This window comes from Corylus avellana, chromosome ca5 (genome assembly GCF_901000735.1).
Source record: "Corylus avellana chromosome ca5, CavTom2PMs-1.0".
Classification (NCBI taxonomy): Eukaryota; Viridiplantae; Streptophyta; class Magnoliopsida; order Fagales; family Betulaceae; genus Corylus; species Corylus avellana.
Window position 1 is genome coordinate 31,397,119 of NC_081545.1, and position 20,889 is coordinate 31,418,007.

The 20,889-nt window shown below is 33.9% G+C and overlaps 1 protein-coding gene across 3 annotated transcripts; it reads right to left on the reverse strand.

The window, feature by feature from the left end:
• Nucleotides 1-4,668: 4,668 nt before the first annotated feature.
• LOC132181229 (cytochrome P450 85A) lies at nt 4,669-7,790 on the reverse strand. Of its 3 annotated transcripts, none has more exons than XM_059594351.1 (9): nt 7,511-7,786; nt 6,709-7,030; nt 6,473-6,622; nt 6,131-6,376; nt 5,958-6,044; nt 5,779-5,857; nt 5,174-5,280; nt 4,959-5,086; nt 4,669-4,862 (listed from the first exon to the last, which is right to left on the reverse strand). In XM_059594351.1, exons 1-9 carry the CDS (start codon nt 7,696-7,698, stop codon nt 4,775-4,777), a joined length of 1,395 nt encoding a protein of 464 aa, XP_059450334.1. In that variant the 5' UTR covers nt 7,699-7,786; the 3' UTR covers nt 4,669-4,774. The 3 variants fall into 3 exon arrangements, with proteins under 3 accessions (XP_059450334.1, XP_059450335.1, XP_059450333.1); XM_059594352.1 differs by having other exon boundaries at nt 4,959-5,083; nt 7,511-7,782; XM_059594350.1 differs by having other exon boundaries at nt 4,959-5,280; nt 7,511-7,790.
• Between the last annotated feature and the right edge of the window lie 13,099 nt (nt 7,791-20,889).

Sequence of the window (20,889 nt, forward strand, 5' to 3'; positions counted from 1 at the left end):
ATTTGTTTTAAAATTATACTTTTTTTTGTCTATAAAACAGCAATATCAATCGCACTATAAAGTGATTGCTTTAAAAAAAAAAAAAGAAGGTAAAATGAGAAGCAAAGGGTAATTAGGAAAGGTGGCATTGGTCCAATACGGTACATGTGGGGGGTCAAATAGTAATGATCTGTCACTGTTAAATTAAATACTTTGTTCTTTACTTTACTTCCTCTAGATTAAAGGTCAACGTGTTTTTAAGTAAATGTAAATTCTAACCCTTCGTATTTATAATATACTTAATGCTGCATTAAGACTTTTGTTCCTTTTTTATTCCTTTAAATATAAATTATCATTAAATTTAAAATAAATTATTATTAAATCTTGATATAATGGTATAATTTTAAAAGCATATCACCTTTGAATGGACAAAATCTGGCATTATCTAAAATAGCCAAATGGAAGAGCATTCTTAATGGAATAGTCAAATGTTACTTTATCTAAAATAACTATTCAAATGTTTAAAAACTCCATACATTAGATTAGCAAAAAAAAAAAAAAAAGTAAAATAGATATTTGATTGGAAGAGCTAACAAAAAAAAGGCTAACTATAGCAGCACTTTTCAAGTGGGCTATTTTATTTTTCATTGTTTTTCTTACCTGTTTTCTCTTTTTTTCCAAATCTTTTCCTACTTTTTCTCTGCATGTTTTATTTTTCCCATTTTTCCTAAAACTTTTTTTACGTTTAATAATATTTTAATAGAATAGAGACATTTAAAAATAGCTTAACTAAATTAGATAAAAGTAAATTTTGAGAAGTCATTTTATATAAAAATATGGCTCTTCCGTTAAAAATGCTCTAAGTTATTCCTACGAATGCTAGATCTCTTTTCCTTTTAATGGATTTAAAACATAAATAGGGACAACATGAATAAGAAATTTGCAGTCTACAATTGCTCAATTTAAGGAGCAAATATGTGCTCAAACGGTATATGGCATTAACTAATTTTTTTTTTTTTAAAAAAAAAAAAATTCCTAATTAATCTGATTTTCAGTTGGAGGGAGACACGTCACGAGAGAAAAAGAAGTGCAGAGAGAATAACACCGACAAAGGAGGTGGTTTTGAATCTTTTTATGCGGAGGGAATGGGGAGGAGTGATAAAGAAAGCGTGTGGGATCAGGAAGTTAACACGTGTATTGGTTTGTTTGGGAGAGTAAAAGCTTTCTCTTCTCTTTTGCGTTAATCTCGCCGTTATATTGGGGAGCCCTGGCTGGTCACGTCACGTGATCCCCTCTCAATGTACTTCCATTTAAATGCAAAGGATTTTTTGAGATCACGAAAATAATTTTAATTACTTTTTTTAAAACTTATTTACTACTTTGAAAGCTGATAAGAATAGAAATCCATGTTGATATTTGTATTTTATAAATTAAGGGATTTGTTAATCCTAATTTAAGGAATTTATTTGTATTTAAAATTATTCAACCCTTAATTCTCTCTGTCTTTCCTATCTTTCTTTTTATCCTTTTGATTTATTATGAGATTCTATAAAGATTAATATTTTTTTTCACTCACTTTTTCAGAGTTTGAATTAAGGAAGGTAATTTTGAAAATTACATACTTGAAAGACAATAATAAATTTAATAGGAGAGGTTCCAAAACAAAAAAGTAGAGAAATATGAAAATGAGAATTGGGCTTGCAAATGGACCCCCAATTCCCTGGTCACAGGAAAACGAAATAGGGGGATTTTTCTACGGAAAACGTGTTTGACACTTTCCAACGGATTGTTAGTCAATATTTATACATGACTGCAGCACTGGGGGCATATGCTATAATATGCCAGGCCTGGGAGCACTCATTGGGTTGGCACCTTGTCACTACATTAGGTTGCCTACCCTTGGCACTACATTAGGTTGCCTACCCATGGCAGATTATTAACGGATTCGGACCTCTAATAATTTGTTGTTTAAATTTGACGGTTTGTGAAATGGTCAACATTAAGGAATTCGGATCTCTAATAATTTATTGTTTAAATTTGACAGTTTGTGAAATGGTCTATATAAAATTTATCTGTTTAAATAAATCTATCTCGAGATCTTGAGTTGGAATTTTTTTTCTTTTATTGGCCTCTTAAGTTTAGAGACACATATATACAAGAATAATAGTTAAAATATTAATTAAATGATTAAGCAATATGTTGTTCGAACTATAGCGTAAATAGCTCAATTCAATTTATTTTCTTTTATTGTATATATATTCACGTTGGAGAATAACATAATAAGTGAAATAATATTTACGGCGGTATCCGTTGAACCAGTCTTTCCATTTCAGTTTTCAATTCTCCGTCAAAGACACAACTTTTCCATATCCTATGAACTATGAACTTTTCCATAAAGTGAAATAATATTCACGCGGGTATCCGTTGAACCAGTCTTTCCATTTCAGTTTTCTATCTCCATCAAAAGACAGTTCTAAAATTTCTAATTCATACGACACGTGTTCGTGTCATGTGAGAAACACGTATTATTAAAAAAATGAAAGAGTTTTTCTTCGAACCGAGTTGAAAGAATTTCTTGACTTTGTTTATAAAAGTAATATGTATCCCTTTTTTTTATTAACATGTGAGATGCACATGTTTAATTGACACATGTGTCAACTCATGTGTTTTTCACATGTTCAATAGATACATGTCACTTTTATAAATTAGGTTGAAGAAAATCCTTTCAACTCAGTTTAAAGGAAAATTATGTCTTTAAAAAAATATGTGTTTCTCACATGTTTTTTTTTTAATAGATATGAGACATATGTCACTTTATTAGATAGGTTTGTATGAATTAACTACAAACTATTTTGTAACAAATTTCTGTCCGTTTTGACGTGCCATGTGTAGATGTTAAAAATGCACTCTTAAACTATATGTTTTTTGCAATTTGGTTTAAAATAACATTTTTAATTATGATTTGGTTTAAAATATCATTTTTAATGTACGAAATTGCAGATAAAACGCGTTCTTAATGGAGCATATTCTTAGTGCACTGGACGCCCTCTGCAATTTCAGATGAGAGAGAGGGCCAGAGGAATTAGAGGCTACCATTTCAACTGTCCTTTATCAAAATTCTGGAAATCTTTCAGCATGATTTTGAAGTGGTAAATTGCCTACCATTTGGTCCATTTCCATGGGCTAAAGCCTAAAAAGTAAAACCCAACAAGAAAATAACCTCAACGCGCTCTTGGCAACTGAGCCATTGACATTAATAGCAGGCAGCAATAAGGTCCCATTGGTCATTGGCCTGTCTCTGGAAGAGCCTCTTGAATTAAGAAGACACGGATGGTTTCATTGATAAAAAATTAAAATTAAAATTTTTAAAAAAAAAGTGATTTTAAATCAAATTGTAAATAATAAATTGTTTAGGATTAATTTTTTAAAAAATTGCAATTTGAAAATGCATATGCGTTTTTAAATCGTAAGTAATGAAGTATTTTTTTGAAAACACAATTTTTAAATGGTAATTAAATTACAATTTTAAAGGTTAAATAGTAATTTTGCCTAAAGCTTAATTGCGTTTTTTAAAATTACGTTTCTAAATCGCACATTTTAAAATCGTTATTTTTCAATCACACTTTTTGAATCTTTAATCATAACCAGATGCAAATATTTGAAGACTTGCGCAATAATTCACAAATGCATAACTTGATTGTTTCATGTGAGACACATGGTAGTTGCTAATTGGTTTGACATATCACACTATTAAATTATTGGTTAGGACTAACTGCATTTATTAGATATTCACAAGTACTATCTATGGTACTTTTTACAATTGAAGGGTAGTTTGATTTCAGGATAAACCACGTATATTGAAAAAGTAATTAATCCTTTTTTTTTTTTTTTCAATGCATGAAAATTTTATCAACCCAAAAAAGAAAAGCTGACGTAGAGAGAAAAATAATTAAATTGAGAAAAATATTATATTTTAAAATGATTATGAATGTTCAAGTGATGCACAACATCTATGTCTTAAATAAAGAAGAAATTGAAATAAGTAATAAATTATTATTATATTTATGAATTATTCAAGATTCCTATTCAAGGAGAAATTATGGTTGGATTTTCAGCATATTGTTTATGTCGTAAATTGAATAAGAGTTCTTAAACATACTTTCTCCTTAAAGCCCACTTGAATTCTATCATATGGTCGTGTTTGGGTAAGGGAAAATTAATAGATCCATATCTAGAATTCCACATTCTTGCATGTTTGCCACCTCTTTGGGCGACAAAGAGAAAGCTTTCTATGTAGTTTGGTTGCTCCAAAAGCAGGGAATTGGCCATTCAGTTTGGGATTGCTCTGTTCTTTTATATATTGTTCCTTGGTTTCAAACCCAGATAGATGGCAAAGTGCAATATAAAAGCTTTGATGAGGATGTTCTTATTGGCCCATGCTTCAACACTTTACATAGGATGAGAAGCATAGAAATGGCCCAACTCCAATATGAATGAAGGGTTGAGGCCCCTGGGCCTTTAAAGCTTGTCTACTTTTATATATTTGTTAGTTATAGTTTCCATATTTCTCTTTATTTAAACTCTCGTTTGGAAGTGAAGTGATGATGGTAATGAAGGCATGCAAAGGTCAGGGAGATTGGTCCTTGAGAGCAAAGGCAGATTTGAGAGCAATATTAATTAGCCAAGAAATGGAAACTCTCGGTTTCATTAATTTCTAGCCTGTTAGAACATTATTGTGCAATCATCTCTCTTTTATATGCTGTCTTGCTTCTGTACAATACATATGTGAGTTAATTTAGTAAGACGAGACTCTAATATGTAGCCCATTTGGTGCTTCAACTCTTGGAAATTTCATTAGTTTATCACCCCCAATCTCTTCCCACCTGCAATGAAAGAAAAAAAAAATTACATTTGTGTAAGTTATTTACCTTTTTACTGCAGTTTTCACCTGACACAAATAGGTAAACCACTATATTTACCTGTATCTAGTCACGAAGTAGTGCAGGAAAGTGGAAATTTCTGCTATTCCCAGTTCCTTTCCAGGACACTGCCTGCTCCCCCCTCCAAATATCAAGAAGTAATTTTGAGACTCCAAGCTCTTATCCTGCTTTTTGCAGTCATAGGTAATTAGGCCATTAGGAACTTTTCCATGAATAATGCAGGCAAATAAAGCAAAAGTAAAACAGTCACCTACCAGCCATCTCCACGGATTGAAGGTGAATGGTTCTGGGTATAGAAAAGGATCATAATTAATCTCTCTCGTATAAACATATATTCTCCATCCCTTTGGAATCACAAATCCTGAACAGAGAAAAAAGCTTTAATTAGCTTTTTGAACTCCACAGTTGATTATGGATAGAGAAACGTTCACATGCACAGGACGCAAGATGGAGCTACTACATCAATAATTGGGAACGCGGGACACTCAAAACTCGTATCTGGTATGCACCGGCACATGACACAAACCAACGCGGCTTAATATTTAACAATACATTTTGACTGACACCAAGGGTGGAATCTAAAATAAAAATATATATACACATCACTCTCTAAACCACATGTTGACTAACTAACCACACCTTGAGCGAAGAAGCACACATACTATAAACAAAAGAAAAGTTCCCCACTTTGTTAATTAGTCTTAAATAGAATTATCTGCCTAGATCGACAGGAAATGCTAGGTTTCAGACTTATTTATTGCGAAAGTGCGAAACAGAGATGGTAGCTGCAAAACAGCTTCTTGAGCCCATAAAAAGACTATAGAAGCTAGCACAAAAAAGACAAACTTTTTTAACTCACCGTTCAGCTCCATATCCTGCGTGGTTTTCCTTAAAACACCATTAACAATTGTGGCTAATCTTGAGGTCTCGAAGATCACCTGCATGAGAAAAAGCAAACCCAAATGAAATTTTATTCAACTTCGTATATTTTATTGAAAAACCGGATAATGTATTCAAAGAAAGCCACAAATTTCTCACCGCACGAGTAAACCTCAAGGACTTTATATCATTCCAATCGATTGGATCCTCCGGGTTCTTCCTGTCTCTAATTGCCAAATGTTCTTTCTACAAAATTTTGAAAATTAATTCAGCACCACAAGCATGCCATACTAGAATATATTAACATTTCGAAGTAGGATGTTGTAACTCACTCTGAGTTCTTGAAGAACTCTAGGATGATCATGGAGATACTTGATGGCCATCATAGTAGTAGTGGAAACAGTTTCATAACCGGAATACAAAATTGTAATTATTTGATCAATGATTTCTTCATCAGTTAGTTTGTGTCTGTTTTCATCACTTCTCATAAGGCAACCGAGCATATCTTGGTGGGTTTCTTGGGAAGCTCTTCTTTCCTCTATTAGCTGGCTCAACATGCTTATAATATTTTTCCTCGCCTGTAAAACATGGTGAAGCATGTAAATTATAATTAAAAATTCCATGAAATCAAGACTCTGTATAGAATGAGAAAAATACTATGAAGAGCAATTTACCTGGAATCCGCGACGATAATTTGTTCCAGGAAGGTCAATAGGCAATGAAAGTGTCCCTAAAACTAGCTTAAAGAACTCAGTCATGAAAGGTTGCGTTATTGAGCATGATTCAATACCAGCAATCTGCTTAAGGGATGAGAGAAGAGCCATCTGCAGAAACAGAGAAAAAGAAAAAGGTTAGAACTTTATGAAACTGCCTTGTGTTGAGGAATTAGGATTGTGGCTATGACACAAACCTCTTTGGTCTTTTCTTGAATATTAATGATTTGGTTATCCCAGTTGCTAAGGTGGGTTCTCATGAATTCATCAATCTTTGGCAAAAGCTGTTCTCTGATCAAGGCGGGGCTAATGAGGGCAAGCAATGCCCCTCTCATGTACTTGTGGGTGGAGCCATGAACTGCTGCAATGTTGCATTTCCCTAAGATATCCAGCATGGACTGGGGGTAGCCAGGAACAAGGCCTTTTGCCTCATTCATCAGGATGTACCTGTTCACCTCTGGTTCCATGGATACAATGGTAGGGCAGCCTAGTATGTGGGACTTGAAAAAACTGCCATATCTGTTATTAAAAGAGAAAAATACATGAACAAAACTGTATGAGATTTATTTTTCTAGGATAAATCACAAAGTAACTAGAACATCCTACTCAACTACAATAACTCAAACAAGTGTGAAGAGGGATGTTTTTGTCATATAGTTATAAAAACAAAGTTTGATTAAATGCTTTAAGGCCATCTTTCAAACAGAAGGAAAGCAAGGTATTGTTAGTTTCTTAATGAGATTTGCAAAGGGTTAGTCGAAGCTACAGTAACCCAAAAGCTCAATTATACTAACAAATAAGTAGGGCATGCAGAGGTCAGCTTTAAGCATAAAACTAACTAGTTGAATATAAGAAGCAGTAACTGGCCAAAAACATAGGGTAGAAAGTACAGACAATAAAGTAAACCAAAAGGTTTCTGACCAATAATGCAAGACAGAAACAGAGATACCCTGTAACATCCAACCAAGAAGAAGACCCAATTGAAGTAAAAAGAATCACCTTGCTCTCTGGTTTTTCATGAAGCTTGGACCTTGTTTTAGAAACTCGGTGGTCTCACCGAATACAGGCCAACCCATTGTTCCTGGAGGCAAACCTTTCTTCCTGTACCTCACCTCATTCCATCTCAACAAAGCAGAGCAGATACAGAGCACCAAGAGCACCCCAAGAACCACCATGAAAACAGCCATTGATGCTCCCAAGAAGCTCCACCGCACTTCACAAAGAACTGTAAATGGTATGGGCTCCTATAGTTTCAGTTAGCCACAAGTGTACATATATATAATGGGTCTCACCACTGGATGGAGAGAGAGAGAGACACAGAGAGAGAGAGAGAGAGGCCACATAGTCCAAACCATTCACCCTACAAGGAGGGACCCTATTCTAAGACCTCAAAGTAAATGAAGCACATTCAGAAAATTAAATGACAAAATTGTTTTTTATTTTTTATTTTTTATTTATTTTGCAAAGTTTTTACTGAAGATGCCAATTGACTGAACATTTTGTAGTTGAAATCACAAAAGAGAAGGTAGAAAATCTAGATAAAATATTATTATCCATCAAACTTCCCAACGTTTTTAACTTATCTTTGACAAAGAGAAAGAGAGACTGGGCTTTGTTTGTGCGTGTGTGGGGCCGCCGGGGGTGGGATTTGAGGCGGTTGGAAGGCAGTTAAATTTGGCAGATATTGTAAAATGTCTACACCTAAAAATTCTTTATAATGAATGTTGGTGTTTTCGAGAAAATGATTTTTGTTTTTGTTTTTTTAATGATACTGAAATCACCTCTGCCTAGACAAAGAAGGAATAACCCTGTTATACCTATTATAAGAAAAGAAAATATCTTTCAAAAAAAAAAGAATAAAAGAAAAAGAAAATAGTAAATATAAAGGCTTGTCGAATGTGCCGACGAAAATATTTTTAATGTCTAAGTTAATCCGTAAGGAACCCTAGAAGTGAAAGAACGACCGATCTAATCATCAAGAGATTGAATTCATACTTTTATTCAGAAAACTCTCGATCTACATAGTCTAGTTAAATATAGTCTTTTAATTAAGTCGTACATGAATTGCCTATGATGTTTAGCCAATAGCTCTAGCAAGGTAGTGTTTTTTCAATAACGTCCATAGCTTAGGCGGCGTTAAATGTCACATGAATGTTAAAGTTTCAAAGTGAATTATGACACTTTTTTATCGGTTCTGAAACATCGCCAGTCGAGTTGGAATTAGAGTTTGACTCAAGTATGAGAGGTTAACTAGTACTTTGTAGGTGCACCATATCGCTTCGTAGCCACGTGGGTATCGTTATTAGGCTTATTTGGGCCTCGGTTAGCTGGCCCACTTCATTGGGCTAGTGAGCCCAAACCCTAAGAGGTGTGTGTGTTTTTTCTTTCCTTGGCTTCAAGCAAATGACTTGGGCATTACTATATTCATGAAGCTAGAGAAAGGCCTTAACTAGTGAGTAAAAAAAAAAGGTATATCTAAATGAGGAGGCACATGCAAAACACCCAATTAGAAATTAATTGGAATTACAAAAGAAACTTGATTAGCGTGTGAATAAGTGAAGAGAGAGAGAGAGAGTTGTATATCTACTCTAAAACAGCAGGTTTGAAACCTAGTCTGGCCCTTGTAGCAGTTTGAAGCTGTGCACTGTGATTCCTACAGAGGCTATGTTCATAGAAGTCTGCTGTTGACTTTTTGGACTCTTTTATCTGGTAAACTCTGAAAGGAAGGAAACGAAATTCCATAAGACCCTACTCCAAAAACATAATAATAATAATGATAAATCAACTTTTCCGTGCATTCAGGCCTCGAGAATTTTTGTTTAAACGAAAATTTTTGTTCAAGAGTTCGAAAATTGATTCCTGAGTATGTTTGTTCGTGTCTTGGGGCTGCTTTTTTTTTTTTTTTTTTTTTTTTTTCCTATATAAATATTTGTATAATGTTTTATATTTTTTGAGAGTTTGTTTAATATCTTTAACTTAAAAACAGAAAATAAAATATAGATGCTAAATTACCAGTTATCACAAAAGCAAAAGTTTAAGCTCAACACATGGACTCAAATTCTCTTTTAATAGGTGAGACGCAACATGTGAAATATTTAATTTAAATAGGGACTGATTTGACATTTGACTTTGATACTATGTTAAATTATCAGTTATTTTAAAACCTTAAGCCGATAGGAAGAGATCATTTAATTACTTAATCATTACTTTAACAATAAAAATCATTATTTTGATAAAATTTAAGAGTGAAAATAGTTTTAAGTGTTTTGTAAATATTTTTTTTATTGTTGATTAATATTTTTATTTGGAAGAGAGAAAAAAGTGTTATCTAATAAAGTTTTCTATTAGTCACATCAATTGACTGAATATGATTGGAGATTTGGAGTTTTCTATTCGTCTAAAACTCTAAAACCTTAATTTTTCCCGAAATATCCTTAACTATAATTATATTAAACATATTGGATTTGTTTTCGAAACATTTTGTCAATGAATATATATGAGACTTATTAAATGTATAGTGTAAACTCAAGTTTTTTTTTTTTTTTTTTTTTATATGTTCACACAAAAGGGGAGGGAGAATTCGAATTGGTGATCGATTTTCAGCCAATTAACCTACCCCTTAAAGACAGTGTAAACCCAAGTTTAGTTAAAAAAAGAGTACCTAATCATCTCTCTTTTTAGCAACATGCAACAACATCAATAAAGATTATTTTTATTTACAAAAAATAAATAAATAAATATTATTTTTATTAAACAATTAGAGGAAGAAGAAGAATAGGGATGTATTTACTAATTTAATGGCAAAAAATAACCCTTTTCACACACACCAACTATAGTTGTTTATTGGTGTGTGTGCGATGGATTGACTATCTAAAATGAAGTAATAAATACATCCTCACCTTTTTTTCCTCCTTTTTTTTTTTTTTTTTTTTTTTCACAACAGTACAATTTATCCCCCAACCCACCCATAACTGGGTCTATGGGTGCCCCCCTTAAAGTTCCTGACACGAGGAAAAGCACATAGAAGAGGTATGCCACACAGGGCAGGCAATTGAAACTTTTAGATATAGCCAAACTTTTTTTTTTTATCAAGTACATTAGAGAAGAACTACAAACAAGAAAAATGGTTGGTGAATCCATTAATATGCTCTAAAACAACCAAAGTAAATAAATAAATAAAAAAAATTGTATCTAATGAATGACGTGGCCTTATGAATTGTTGGCACGAACACTAAAAAAAGTGGCCGCCACTTAAGACGGTTAGACAAGGTGTAAGCATGGGCATGACTGTCGCGATACTCTTCAATGCTACTCAAACCTTCAATGTAAAGGACGCAAATAGAGACATGACCTTTGAAATATTCTTTAACCATATACTCGGACGTTGGTAGGAAAAAAAAAAAAAGGGCTGCAAAAATAGAAAAGTATAGAAAAAAAAAAAAAAACACCACCAACAACTGAGATGGCAAGGATGCGAGGGATGTAGTGACGGGAACAAGGAGACTAGTGATGACGGTGGTGAAGTGTGCATTGGGGGAGGAACTTATTGAAGATGACCGATTGAGTTTTGTCAGAACCAATTTTGAAAGTTATGGCAAATATGGGAAGAGGGGGCAATGTAATGGGTTGCAGGCCGGAGGTGGTAAGGTGGATGTGGAGGGAATGAGGCCGCATTTTTTGACAGATCAAAAATAGATCGCTTGAGACAATGGATAAAGTTTCATGAGAGGCGAATAATATATTACCTGAGATGATAGATAAAGGTTTATGAGAGGCGGATAAAACCTCAAAAGAGGCAAACAAATCTAGACAAAAATGAAAGTTTTGCTCTTGAAGAGAGAAACCCCTTGGGACAACTTCATAAGGAAACGAGGAGGAAAAGGAAGAGGTAAGAAAAGTTTAATTGTCTTGGGCTAGAGTAAGTGTTGAAACATGACAAATAGAGGTAATTTTGTAAATTAATTAACCAAATAGACAACAAATTTCCCTTGAACAAGTGCTTTTTTTTTTCTTTTTCTTTTTTTTTTTCTTTTTTTTTTGCATTGGGAATCAATCAAAGACAAGGGTTATTGTGAACATACACGATAAATATTACAGATAATTGGGCGGCTCCGTACAGTAGGTGTACATGATGATCATCAGTCTAATCAACATGGTATATGATTGTAATGAGACAGCCTTTGTCTTGTAATTTCTGTTTATCTCTTCTACTCTTATTTTGTTTTTTGACTTCTTTTTTTGAAGCTGATGGGTTGTCTTCAAGTGGCATAAAAGGCAGATTGGATGGTGACTCGAACAATGTGTGGATCCATAAGGAGATCCTTAGAAAGGGATTTGACACAAAAGATGCAGTCCCACTTTCGAATATTTAGAAGTGATGAGCAGATTAATTGCCATTTCTCCCTTCCCCCCACCCCCCCCTTTTTTTTTTTTTTAAAAAAAAAAAGAAAATTCAATTCAATTTAGATCAAGTAATTTAAAAAGCTTCCTCTATTACTGTTGTTTTTGTACTTGACATTTTATTCCAAACTGATCTCGTGAAGAACATGCAAGCCATGAGTAACATGTAAGCTATGCACATTTCTAGAAGCCATCGATTGCAAAATGTTGCCATTGATGTGATGTTGGAAGTATATTTTTTACAAAGTATTTATCCTAAGGATTGAAAAACATTTTGTTCATTTTTAAAAATATATGCGAGAATCATAAACGGAAGAATCTCCTTTCCACCTAATTTGATACATGCTGGACGGGATATTGGAGGTTGGGTAATTGCACCACAATATGTAGACATCATTATTGCATGAAAAGTGGCATAAAGGGCTCCCAAAAATGTTAAAGTATTAAATTAAAATGGATCACACAATTTGGATATATATTGCCGACATACTAAGTTATTGATTCGAGCTATAAACTCCAAAAAAATAAAAAATAAAAAAGAGAGCAAGGCAAAGAGAACAAGAAGATAGGGATATGTGAATGAATGATAGGACTTAAGTGGATGAAGGAGATGCACGGAACTTCAGAAGGGATACATACGGTAGGCCAGAAAAGGTTACTTATAATTAATAAGTGTGGAGAGAGAGAGAGAGAGAGTAGTGTGAAGGGTGAAGAAGGAAGGGAAGGGGCATTTGCAAATTTGCATATAGGGGGAGGGGGCAGAAGAGAGGAGGGGGAATGTCTACCCACACGCACACATGCAGCTGATGCCCTTTGCTTTTGCCTCATTGATATTCATAATAATTATAATAATAAAGTTGAAATGTACATCGAAACATCCAGTAGTTGCACGAGGGCCTCGATTTTGTTCTCTTGTGCTTTTTTCTGCACAACTCAGTCCTTTCCTTCTCCCTTGCATTATTTCCTGTTAATCATTGATCTCTCTCTCTCTCTATATATATATATGCATACACAAATAAATGTATATTTGTGTGGGGCATTTACAAATAAATGCATGTGCAGTTGATTAATTGTCTTTAGCAAAATGCAAATTGCATCAAGCCATAGTGCAAAAGATCCATTTCTCACACCAGTATGAGATACTGTCCCTCCCCTCACTGGGTCAATTCATGTTTCTTTGTCTTCTTTCTAAATCATTTCGTTAAAGTGGATGTCATCTTAGCCCCTGATCATCAACCTCCTACCTATCTTTTTCCTTTTTTTATCCTCAACCATATAAGGCCGAGAATTTTGCTTTATTTGGGGACCATCTTTTTATCGCTCTCAAAGTTGATGTATCTTTTAAAATTATCATTAAGTCATATCAATTTTGAGAGGATAAAAAGATTATACTAACGTTACTTGTTAAAATTCTCTTCTTTTTTTGTTTTTGTTTTATGTTTTCAAGATAAAAACATTCACAAATAATTAAAGTAGGAATGAATGGTCAATTTGTTTTGGTAGATGTCAAATCTAATTTATAAGTCTAAAAATACAAACACAACTAAATAAAAACATGTAAAAGAAAATTTGATAGCCAAGGCACCCTCCTAGCTTGGTCTATAAATGGGTCCTCCCCTTCTCACAAAACACTTATAATCACTCAAAATAATTTTTCAAATAGAAAACAAAAAAATATACCACCCAAAAAACATTAATCACTCGCCCAAAGGCCCCAAACCTAGTGAACGTTGACGTTTTTCATAGGTTAGGTTGACTCTATCTCTTTTGTCATGTCCAATAGAAGTAAGATTTTGCCCTCTTTTTCTTAGGTCTCTTCATATTCTTTTTGTTTTCTTGCTTCAAGCCTTGAAGTCTTGAACCAATGTCCACGCTGTGTAATTTTTTTTTTTTTTTTTTTTTGTGTTAAGGACGGTGTAATTTTTATTGGCTAGGGTTGGAAGTCTTTTTTGTTTATAAGAAAAAAAATCGTATCTTTCCTAAAAAAAATTGCTTCAATTGCTAAGTGACATTGTTGACTTTGCAACTGCGAAGTTGATCTCCAAGAGTAACTCAATCGGCTGTGGACCACACTTAATGAAGCGAAGGTTACTAGTTCGACTCTCCCCTCCCACTTCCTTTATGTGAACATGTCAAAAAAAAAAAAAAAAAAAACGGTGAAGTTGCATGCCCCTAAAAAAACACTTTATTAGAGCCCAGTTTCATAAATGCAGGAATCTAAATTTTGTTTAATGAAAATTTGAACTAACCAAAATGTTTATCGGTTATTTGCACCGAGAAGCTAGATCTGAATCTTTAGTAATTTTGTTATCTGAAGAGTTAGCAATTCAAATAGTAAATGTGAGAGAATTTATATGGAGTTTACTTGCCTAAACAAGTGGGCAAGCACCCAATTTTTGCTTGAGCGAGTGGATTTCATATTAACTTTCTTACATTTACTGTTCGAATTACTAAAATTGCTAGCAATTCAAACAAAAAAATTGTTAGGAATCTCTATCCCAGAGAAGTTGGTGGTCTCTCCACCTTACCTCTTTCTCTGGGTTGATTGACTCCGACTCACACAAGGTTCGAACCTTTGGATGTGTTCAATTTTGATCAGCTTTTATTTTTATTTGAGTAATGCTATACATACTCTTAGTTTTTTACTCACTCTCATGTAACGCTCATTATTAAATTTGGGATAAATTTTTGATAGTTTGAAAGAACATTGTCTCATTTAAAAATTTAGGAGAAACAATAAAACATTATTAATTGGGTGATAATTTAAGAAAATTTTCCCAAGTTTTTAAGGCTGCTTAGTTTTTTAGTATTTGTGGTTAAATGACTGCCTTGGCTTTAAAAAGTATCACAAATGATATACCTGTATTGAGGGTGTGGTCAAATGGTGGCCCAAACTACTCCCCAAGTTTATATTGAAAAAATAAATAGTAAAGTGGAAAATAATTCTTTTTATTTGATAAAATGCATAATATTAATAAGATGCTTTAAGAAGGACTTGTCGCTATTATAGAAGAAGAACCAAACCTACTGCCCTTTAATATTTATGTACCATTACGTGAAAACAGATAAAAAAAAAAAGAAAAAAAAAAGAAAAAAAAAATTGCAGAGCAAGTGAAAGTAAGTGTAACATTATTTTTTTAATTTTTTTTTGACTGTAATATAACGTTAAATAAAAATAATATTTAATTTTTAAAATTATTTATTTTATTTTTTAAAAAAGCAAAAAAAAAAAAAAAAGCCTTGAAAGGGTTGCCTAAAAGGATTGAATTTATTGAGAATCAGGATTCTTGAGAATAACAATCTCAGTTGCCACATTCAAAAGAAAATAAATAAATACGCAGAACTGTAGTACTATCTCTGCACAAGAAGAGGACCCCTTTCTGGCTTCCCATAAAAGATGTCTATTTCATTGTTTTTTAGTTCTTGACGTCTTTATCCTGCGAGAGAGAGAGAGAGAGAAAGCGTAACACATTTGATGATTGAGTGCACGTGTGGTAGGTCTATCCACGAGCACCTGTTTTATTCACAGAATTGATTGATTTGTCGTCCCTCCTTTTCTCTCTCTCTCTTTTTCTCTGATATTTTCGCGTCCCTTTCCTTTTGTCTCTTCCTATGACCTCCTCCCACTTCTACTACTGGTTATCGCCATTCTTTTTCTTCTTCTTTTTTTTTTTTCAATAAAGTAAAAAATATATTTTAAAAATCAAAAAGGATTTACACACACAACTCAGCTATATATGATCTAGCCATTCTTTTTTTTCTTTTTTCTTTTTAAATCTCATTTTAACCTTCCAAAGTAACCTGGAATAGAATGCAAAACCCAGAAGGCATCAGTGCTCACTGACATCCTAACCATGCATACATTAACTGTGAGACAGCGTCATTTCAATGTCTTTCACATTCACTTTGGAGTGACACGCTGATGTAGGCTGTAGCCCCCTCGATTATATATATATATATATATATATAATTTTATTTTTCTAATTATTGCATAGGGAAAGGAGTAAGGAACAGAGGCTTTCACTTTCTGTTCGGGTTTGAACAATACCCATATGTTTATTGGGGCATACCAATTGCATTTAAGGGTCCCTCTCCTACCACACAAGCGTGGAAAGTCGGATGTCCATCTCATCTGAGCTCATGCATTAAAAGTTTCCCCTCGAACGATTCACTCAAGTGGCAGCCATAAATATGACAAGGTTAATTTATTTAATTAACTTGATTTAATTTAAATCTATAGTGTCTTGTTTGACAACGTTAATTAGGAGGGGAGGCACATAAATTCATAGACACCGGGCAGGACACGTATGGTATGGAAGTTGAATTTACAGTTTGAGCTTGGTGTCAATCTTGTCTCTTTCAGTTTGAAAAGCACAGAGCCAAATGCAATTGCGAGAGTTGTGTGTAGAAGTGAGATCGTGCACGTACCGGTACATGCACTCACGTCAGAGACTGGTAAGTGGTAACACAGCAATTTGGACGACACCAAAGATTACGCATTCACGGCGTAATAGTTTTTATAATCCTCCATCCCTCCCTCCCTATATTTATTTTCACTGCAGACTCAGAGTACTGCCATTTTGGCAGGGGCGAACTCACGTGTGCTGGTCCATAGATGCTCACTGTTACACGACCCACAGTTATGGCTCTACTTACCTGCCTTGTTCCAATATTAATTCACATGTGCTCTCCTATTTATTCATTTTTCACCCAGGACAGGGATCCCTTGCAACTAGGGATCTCCTCTTACTTCTGAGTTCTGCCATTTTTTTAAGGAGTAAGAGGCATGTGAAACAGGCTTGTCCCAATACTAAAGTCCTACACCAACAGGGTGGTGCAATAGGGTTGATAGTTTTTAGCAAGAAATTAAAGGATAATGATTAAGGAGAATTTGACCTATTCAATTAAATGGGCGAATCAAGTTATGATTGACTTATATTATTTTATATTCATGTATCGACAGAACTCAAACTCGACACGCACCATAATAATATGCAATTTTTGACATGATTCGCGAATCCAATACAAAATTAAAGGGTTAAGATTGAAAGGTTTAACCTGTTTAATTAAATTGGTCGAATTAGAGTTAACTTATATAATCTTATAAATAAACCTTGAACCCAACAAGCGAATACAAATTGTCATCCTTAAGTTGTAAAATTTTCTTATTATTATCTCGATCTCCTCCTTTTTAAACTAAAAAAAAAAAAAAAAAACCAAAGTGTAGTGTTTTTGGATGGATAAACCAAACCAAAGCATAAAATATAGAAAAGACAAAGATTGTCACCATTGCTTAACTTAACATACACCCATCGATATACATGATGAATCTTTATAATATATATGACCCATTAATCCAAGGTCACAGTTGCAATTTTGACTTACTCAACAAGTTGGGCATACCCCAATCATTCAAGGATATATGGAAGCGTAGTGATCAATTTCTATCCTGCCGTCTTTATTGAACCCTCGTCTATCCCTTGAAAGCGGCATGCAGGAAATCGATCATTGGCTCATCACTCATCACTCATGACCAAAGACTTCATGCTTCTTTCAATAACCTCTTCACCTTTCTTCTAAATGTGATTCATTATTCCAATTTGTTGCATGCTAGGCGATCGTATGCCATAAACACATACTTTACCAAGTCTTAGCATATATAGTGGTTAAAGCATTCTACGAAATTAATGCTTGATATTTGGACATGATTCCAATAATTAATTATATTCATTTCATTAATTGGGATAAAGGTGATTTAACGTGATATCAAAGTATAAGTCTTGAATTTGAACTGTCATGAGTGAGTGTTGTGTCCCACGTTAAGAAAAAAAAAAAAAAAAGTGAGAAGTTAATGTACCTAAATGGACTCCCTATTAACTTAACTTTTAGATTAGAATTGTATCCAAATATGTATATTAAGCTATTCTTGGTAGACTTCCTAAGTGATTCTCTCTCCAACAAATTATTATAAAAGTTATAGTCTGCTTGAACGATTATATGCCCTTAGAGAAAAGTTGCGTTTGGTGGCCCGCAATTGGTACAACTCTTATATGTGTTCATTAGGTTGAGCTTTTTGATTAGAATGATGTTCAAATATGTATATTAATATGCTTTTGATGGATTCCCTAAGTGAGATCTCTCTCTAACATAAAACTCTTTAAAACCACTTAAAATTTTGAGATAAGTGGTAACTGAAAACTCCATTCTTCATCGTTTTAGTAATCCAATAAATTAAGGCAGTTATACATTCATGAATTTGCTTCTTTGGAACTCATATATATATATATATCCTTACCAGAATGGTAAGCAAATGAGAAAGATTAATTAGAATTAATGAAATGAGGTAGCTAGCTAGCATGAGGGGTTTGCCCAAAGTGTGTGGTTCCAACCAACATTTGGCAAAAGATTCTCAGCTTTTGGTTGGATCCAGTAGTAGTGCAGAAGCTGAAGAACCCCCACCCCATGTGTGAAGGTCCCCATTGCCTTTTGTTTGATGCTCCAGTGCTTGTCTTTGCTCTTGTTTCTTTCATTCTCACTTTGTATATTTAAATCTTCCTCCCCTTCCATCCAGCCCACATTAGGTAACCTCATGTTACAAAGGGGTACCAAAACCCATGTGATCCGGTGCCTGCTTGGCCACAATGCGGGTGGAACTTAATCTATTGTGGGGCTCCCTCTTTTGCAGCAAACAACAATAGCAACTATGTCCATATATACTGCACGTTACCCCCTCGTGGCCATTTCGTAATCATCCTTCGTACCACAGCTAACAATTGACAAGTACCAGACACTTTGTGAGTGACTCAGTGAAAACCAAGTTTTTTCTGCTCTTTCAATTTCAGTTTCAATTTCAATCCCCCTCATCGATCTTCTTATCCATCCAAAATTTATCAACTTTTCATATAGGAATATCAAGGCACACCATCTCTTTCTCTCTCGCAGACACACATGCATGATTTATATAATATATATGTTTAAAAAATGCACCAATAACATGAAGCCCATTATTCTCGATCGCACAAAGCAACATGAAGAGCATGTTGGTAGGGAAAGTAATATTTGGTTATTCATGTAGATCTGATATAAATAATCTAATTAATGCTAATTAATTAAGAGTACTATAATCAGAATATATTTACATTTTTCTATTGGTAGCATGTGTTAGATACCTCCTAATCTACCTACTCACATGCTTCAATTCAGATCGATGATCATATATATACATGGGAAAATTATTATGCCACTTAGCACGACTTACTGGGTACTGTGTAATTAGTCAATAGTCAAGAGTCTGAAACCACGGGACCTAATTTTTTGACTAAGTTTGGAGCATCAACTTTTTGACTGCAGCTCTTGTGTCCTGGTTCATGATCCGTGACTCATGAGTGCGTCTATATTCATCTAGTCGGTGAAGACAGACAGTGATATATCGATCCATATCATTTCTATATGATTGGATTACAACACAGCGGCGGCTTAAAGAAGTTTTTATCATGCATCCACCACATGAATGCCGCTACTTTTTTCTCTCTAATTTATGGTGTGAAGAATCTTTTAGACCAAATCAGAAATCTTTAGGCCTCCTCCTCGATTAGATACTGCTTTTCTTGCAACAACGTGGAAATACTGCTTCTGATTGAACTGATTTAACTAAATCGATAAAATAATTTATGAAAAATAGATAATAAATATTTTATTTTTTTTATCATATATAAGCCATGCGGTGAAAGAATAATGAGTAATATTAATAGGGCCTCCCTGACCTAAGATTTTTCTTTCATATTAAAGCCTGGCAAGTTGGCAACCTCCCTCATGCTTTAAGATGCTGCCTCAATAACTAGTAAAACACCTAATTCCAAAAACGTACAGCATTGTTTTGCTTCTTGAGTTCCACCATACAAATTAAATAGGAAGAAAAATAAATCATTCTGATTGATTAAGATTACATATTTATATTATGGTGATGTAGATGATCACGCGACCATCTTCAGATCATCAGTGCTTGCAAAAGAGTTGGAGAGTAAGCTTAGAGATTTGTTTTTTCCCGTACGATCATAGCCACTATAAAAAAATGTAGTACTAGTAACGTGTGTATTGTTCATTATTTTTCACCACGTTACTAAATTTTTTAGTAACATGTCAATTTGTAATACGTTACTAAATGGTAATATGTCAAATTTGACACGTTACCAATTCGAAAACTGAAAAAAATAATAATAATAAATTCAAAAAAAAAAAAAAAAAAAAAACTTTAGTAACGTGCCAAAGTTACTTAAGTTTGACACGCTACCAATGGGCATTGGAAACATGCGCCAGCTGCTTCCCTTTTTCTCTCTTTTCTTTCTTCTTCCCTCTTTTTTCTTCCTCCCTGCCACACTTTTTCTTTCTTTTTCTTCCTCTCTTTTTCCCTCTTTTGCTCTCACGCCTAGTATACCCCCATTGGCAGCTCCGTCTTCTCTCAAATGGGAAGAAGAAAAAGAAAAGGATAAGAGAAAAAGAAGAGAAGATAAGAAGAAAATGAAAAAGAGAAGAAATTTTTTTTCGCTGGGTTTGGGTGTTTGAAATTTTTCTAGATCTGATTTTCTGGTTAGTTTAGTTCAATTTTTCAGGTTGAATCCACTTGGGGAACAAACATATATCGAATTCTCTAATGGGTAATTTCTCTGATTTTTATGGTTGATTTTTCTGATCATTTTATCTCTTTCAAATTAATTAATTATTTGCAACTTGTTTAGTTTCTTTTCTTAATTACATGAGTATTGTTAACCCAAGACACTATAGAGGAGTAAGGCAGAGACCGTGGGGGAAATGTAGGGGTGAAATAGCGGTTGCGGTTAGCAGTTAGTGGCTAAAATCGCTAACCGCAACCGCCTAAGCGGTTAGTAATTTTTACTAACTGCCTCCGCTAACCGGGTAGCGGCTAACCGCTTTGGGATAACCGCTTTTTTGGGCATTTTTTGGGATTTTTTTTTGACCGA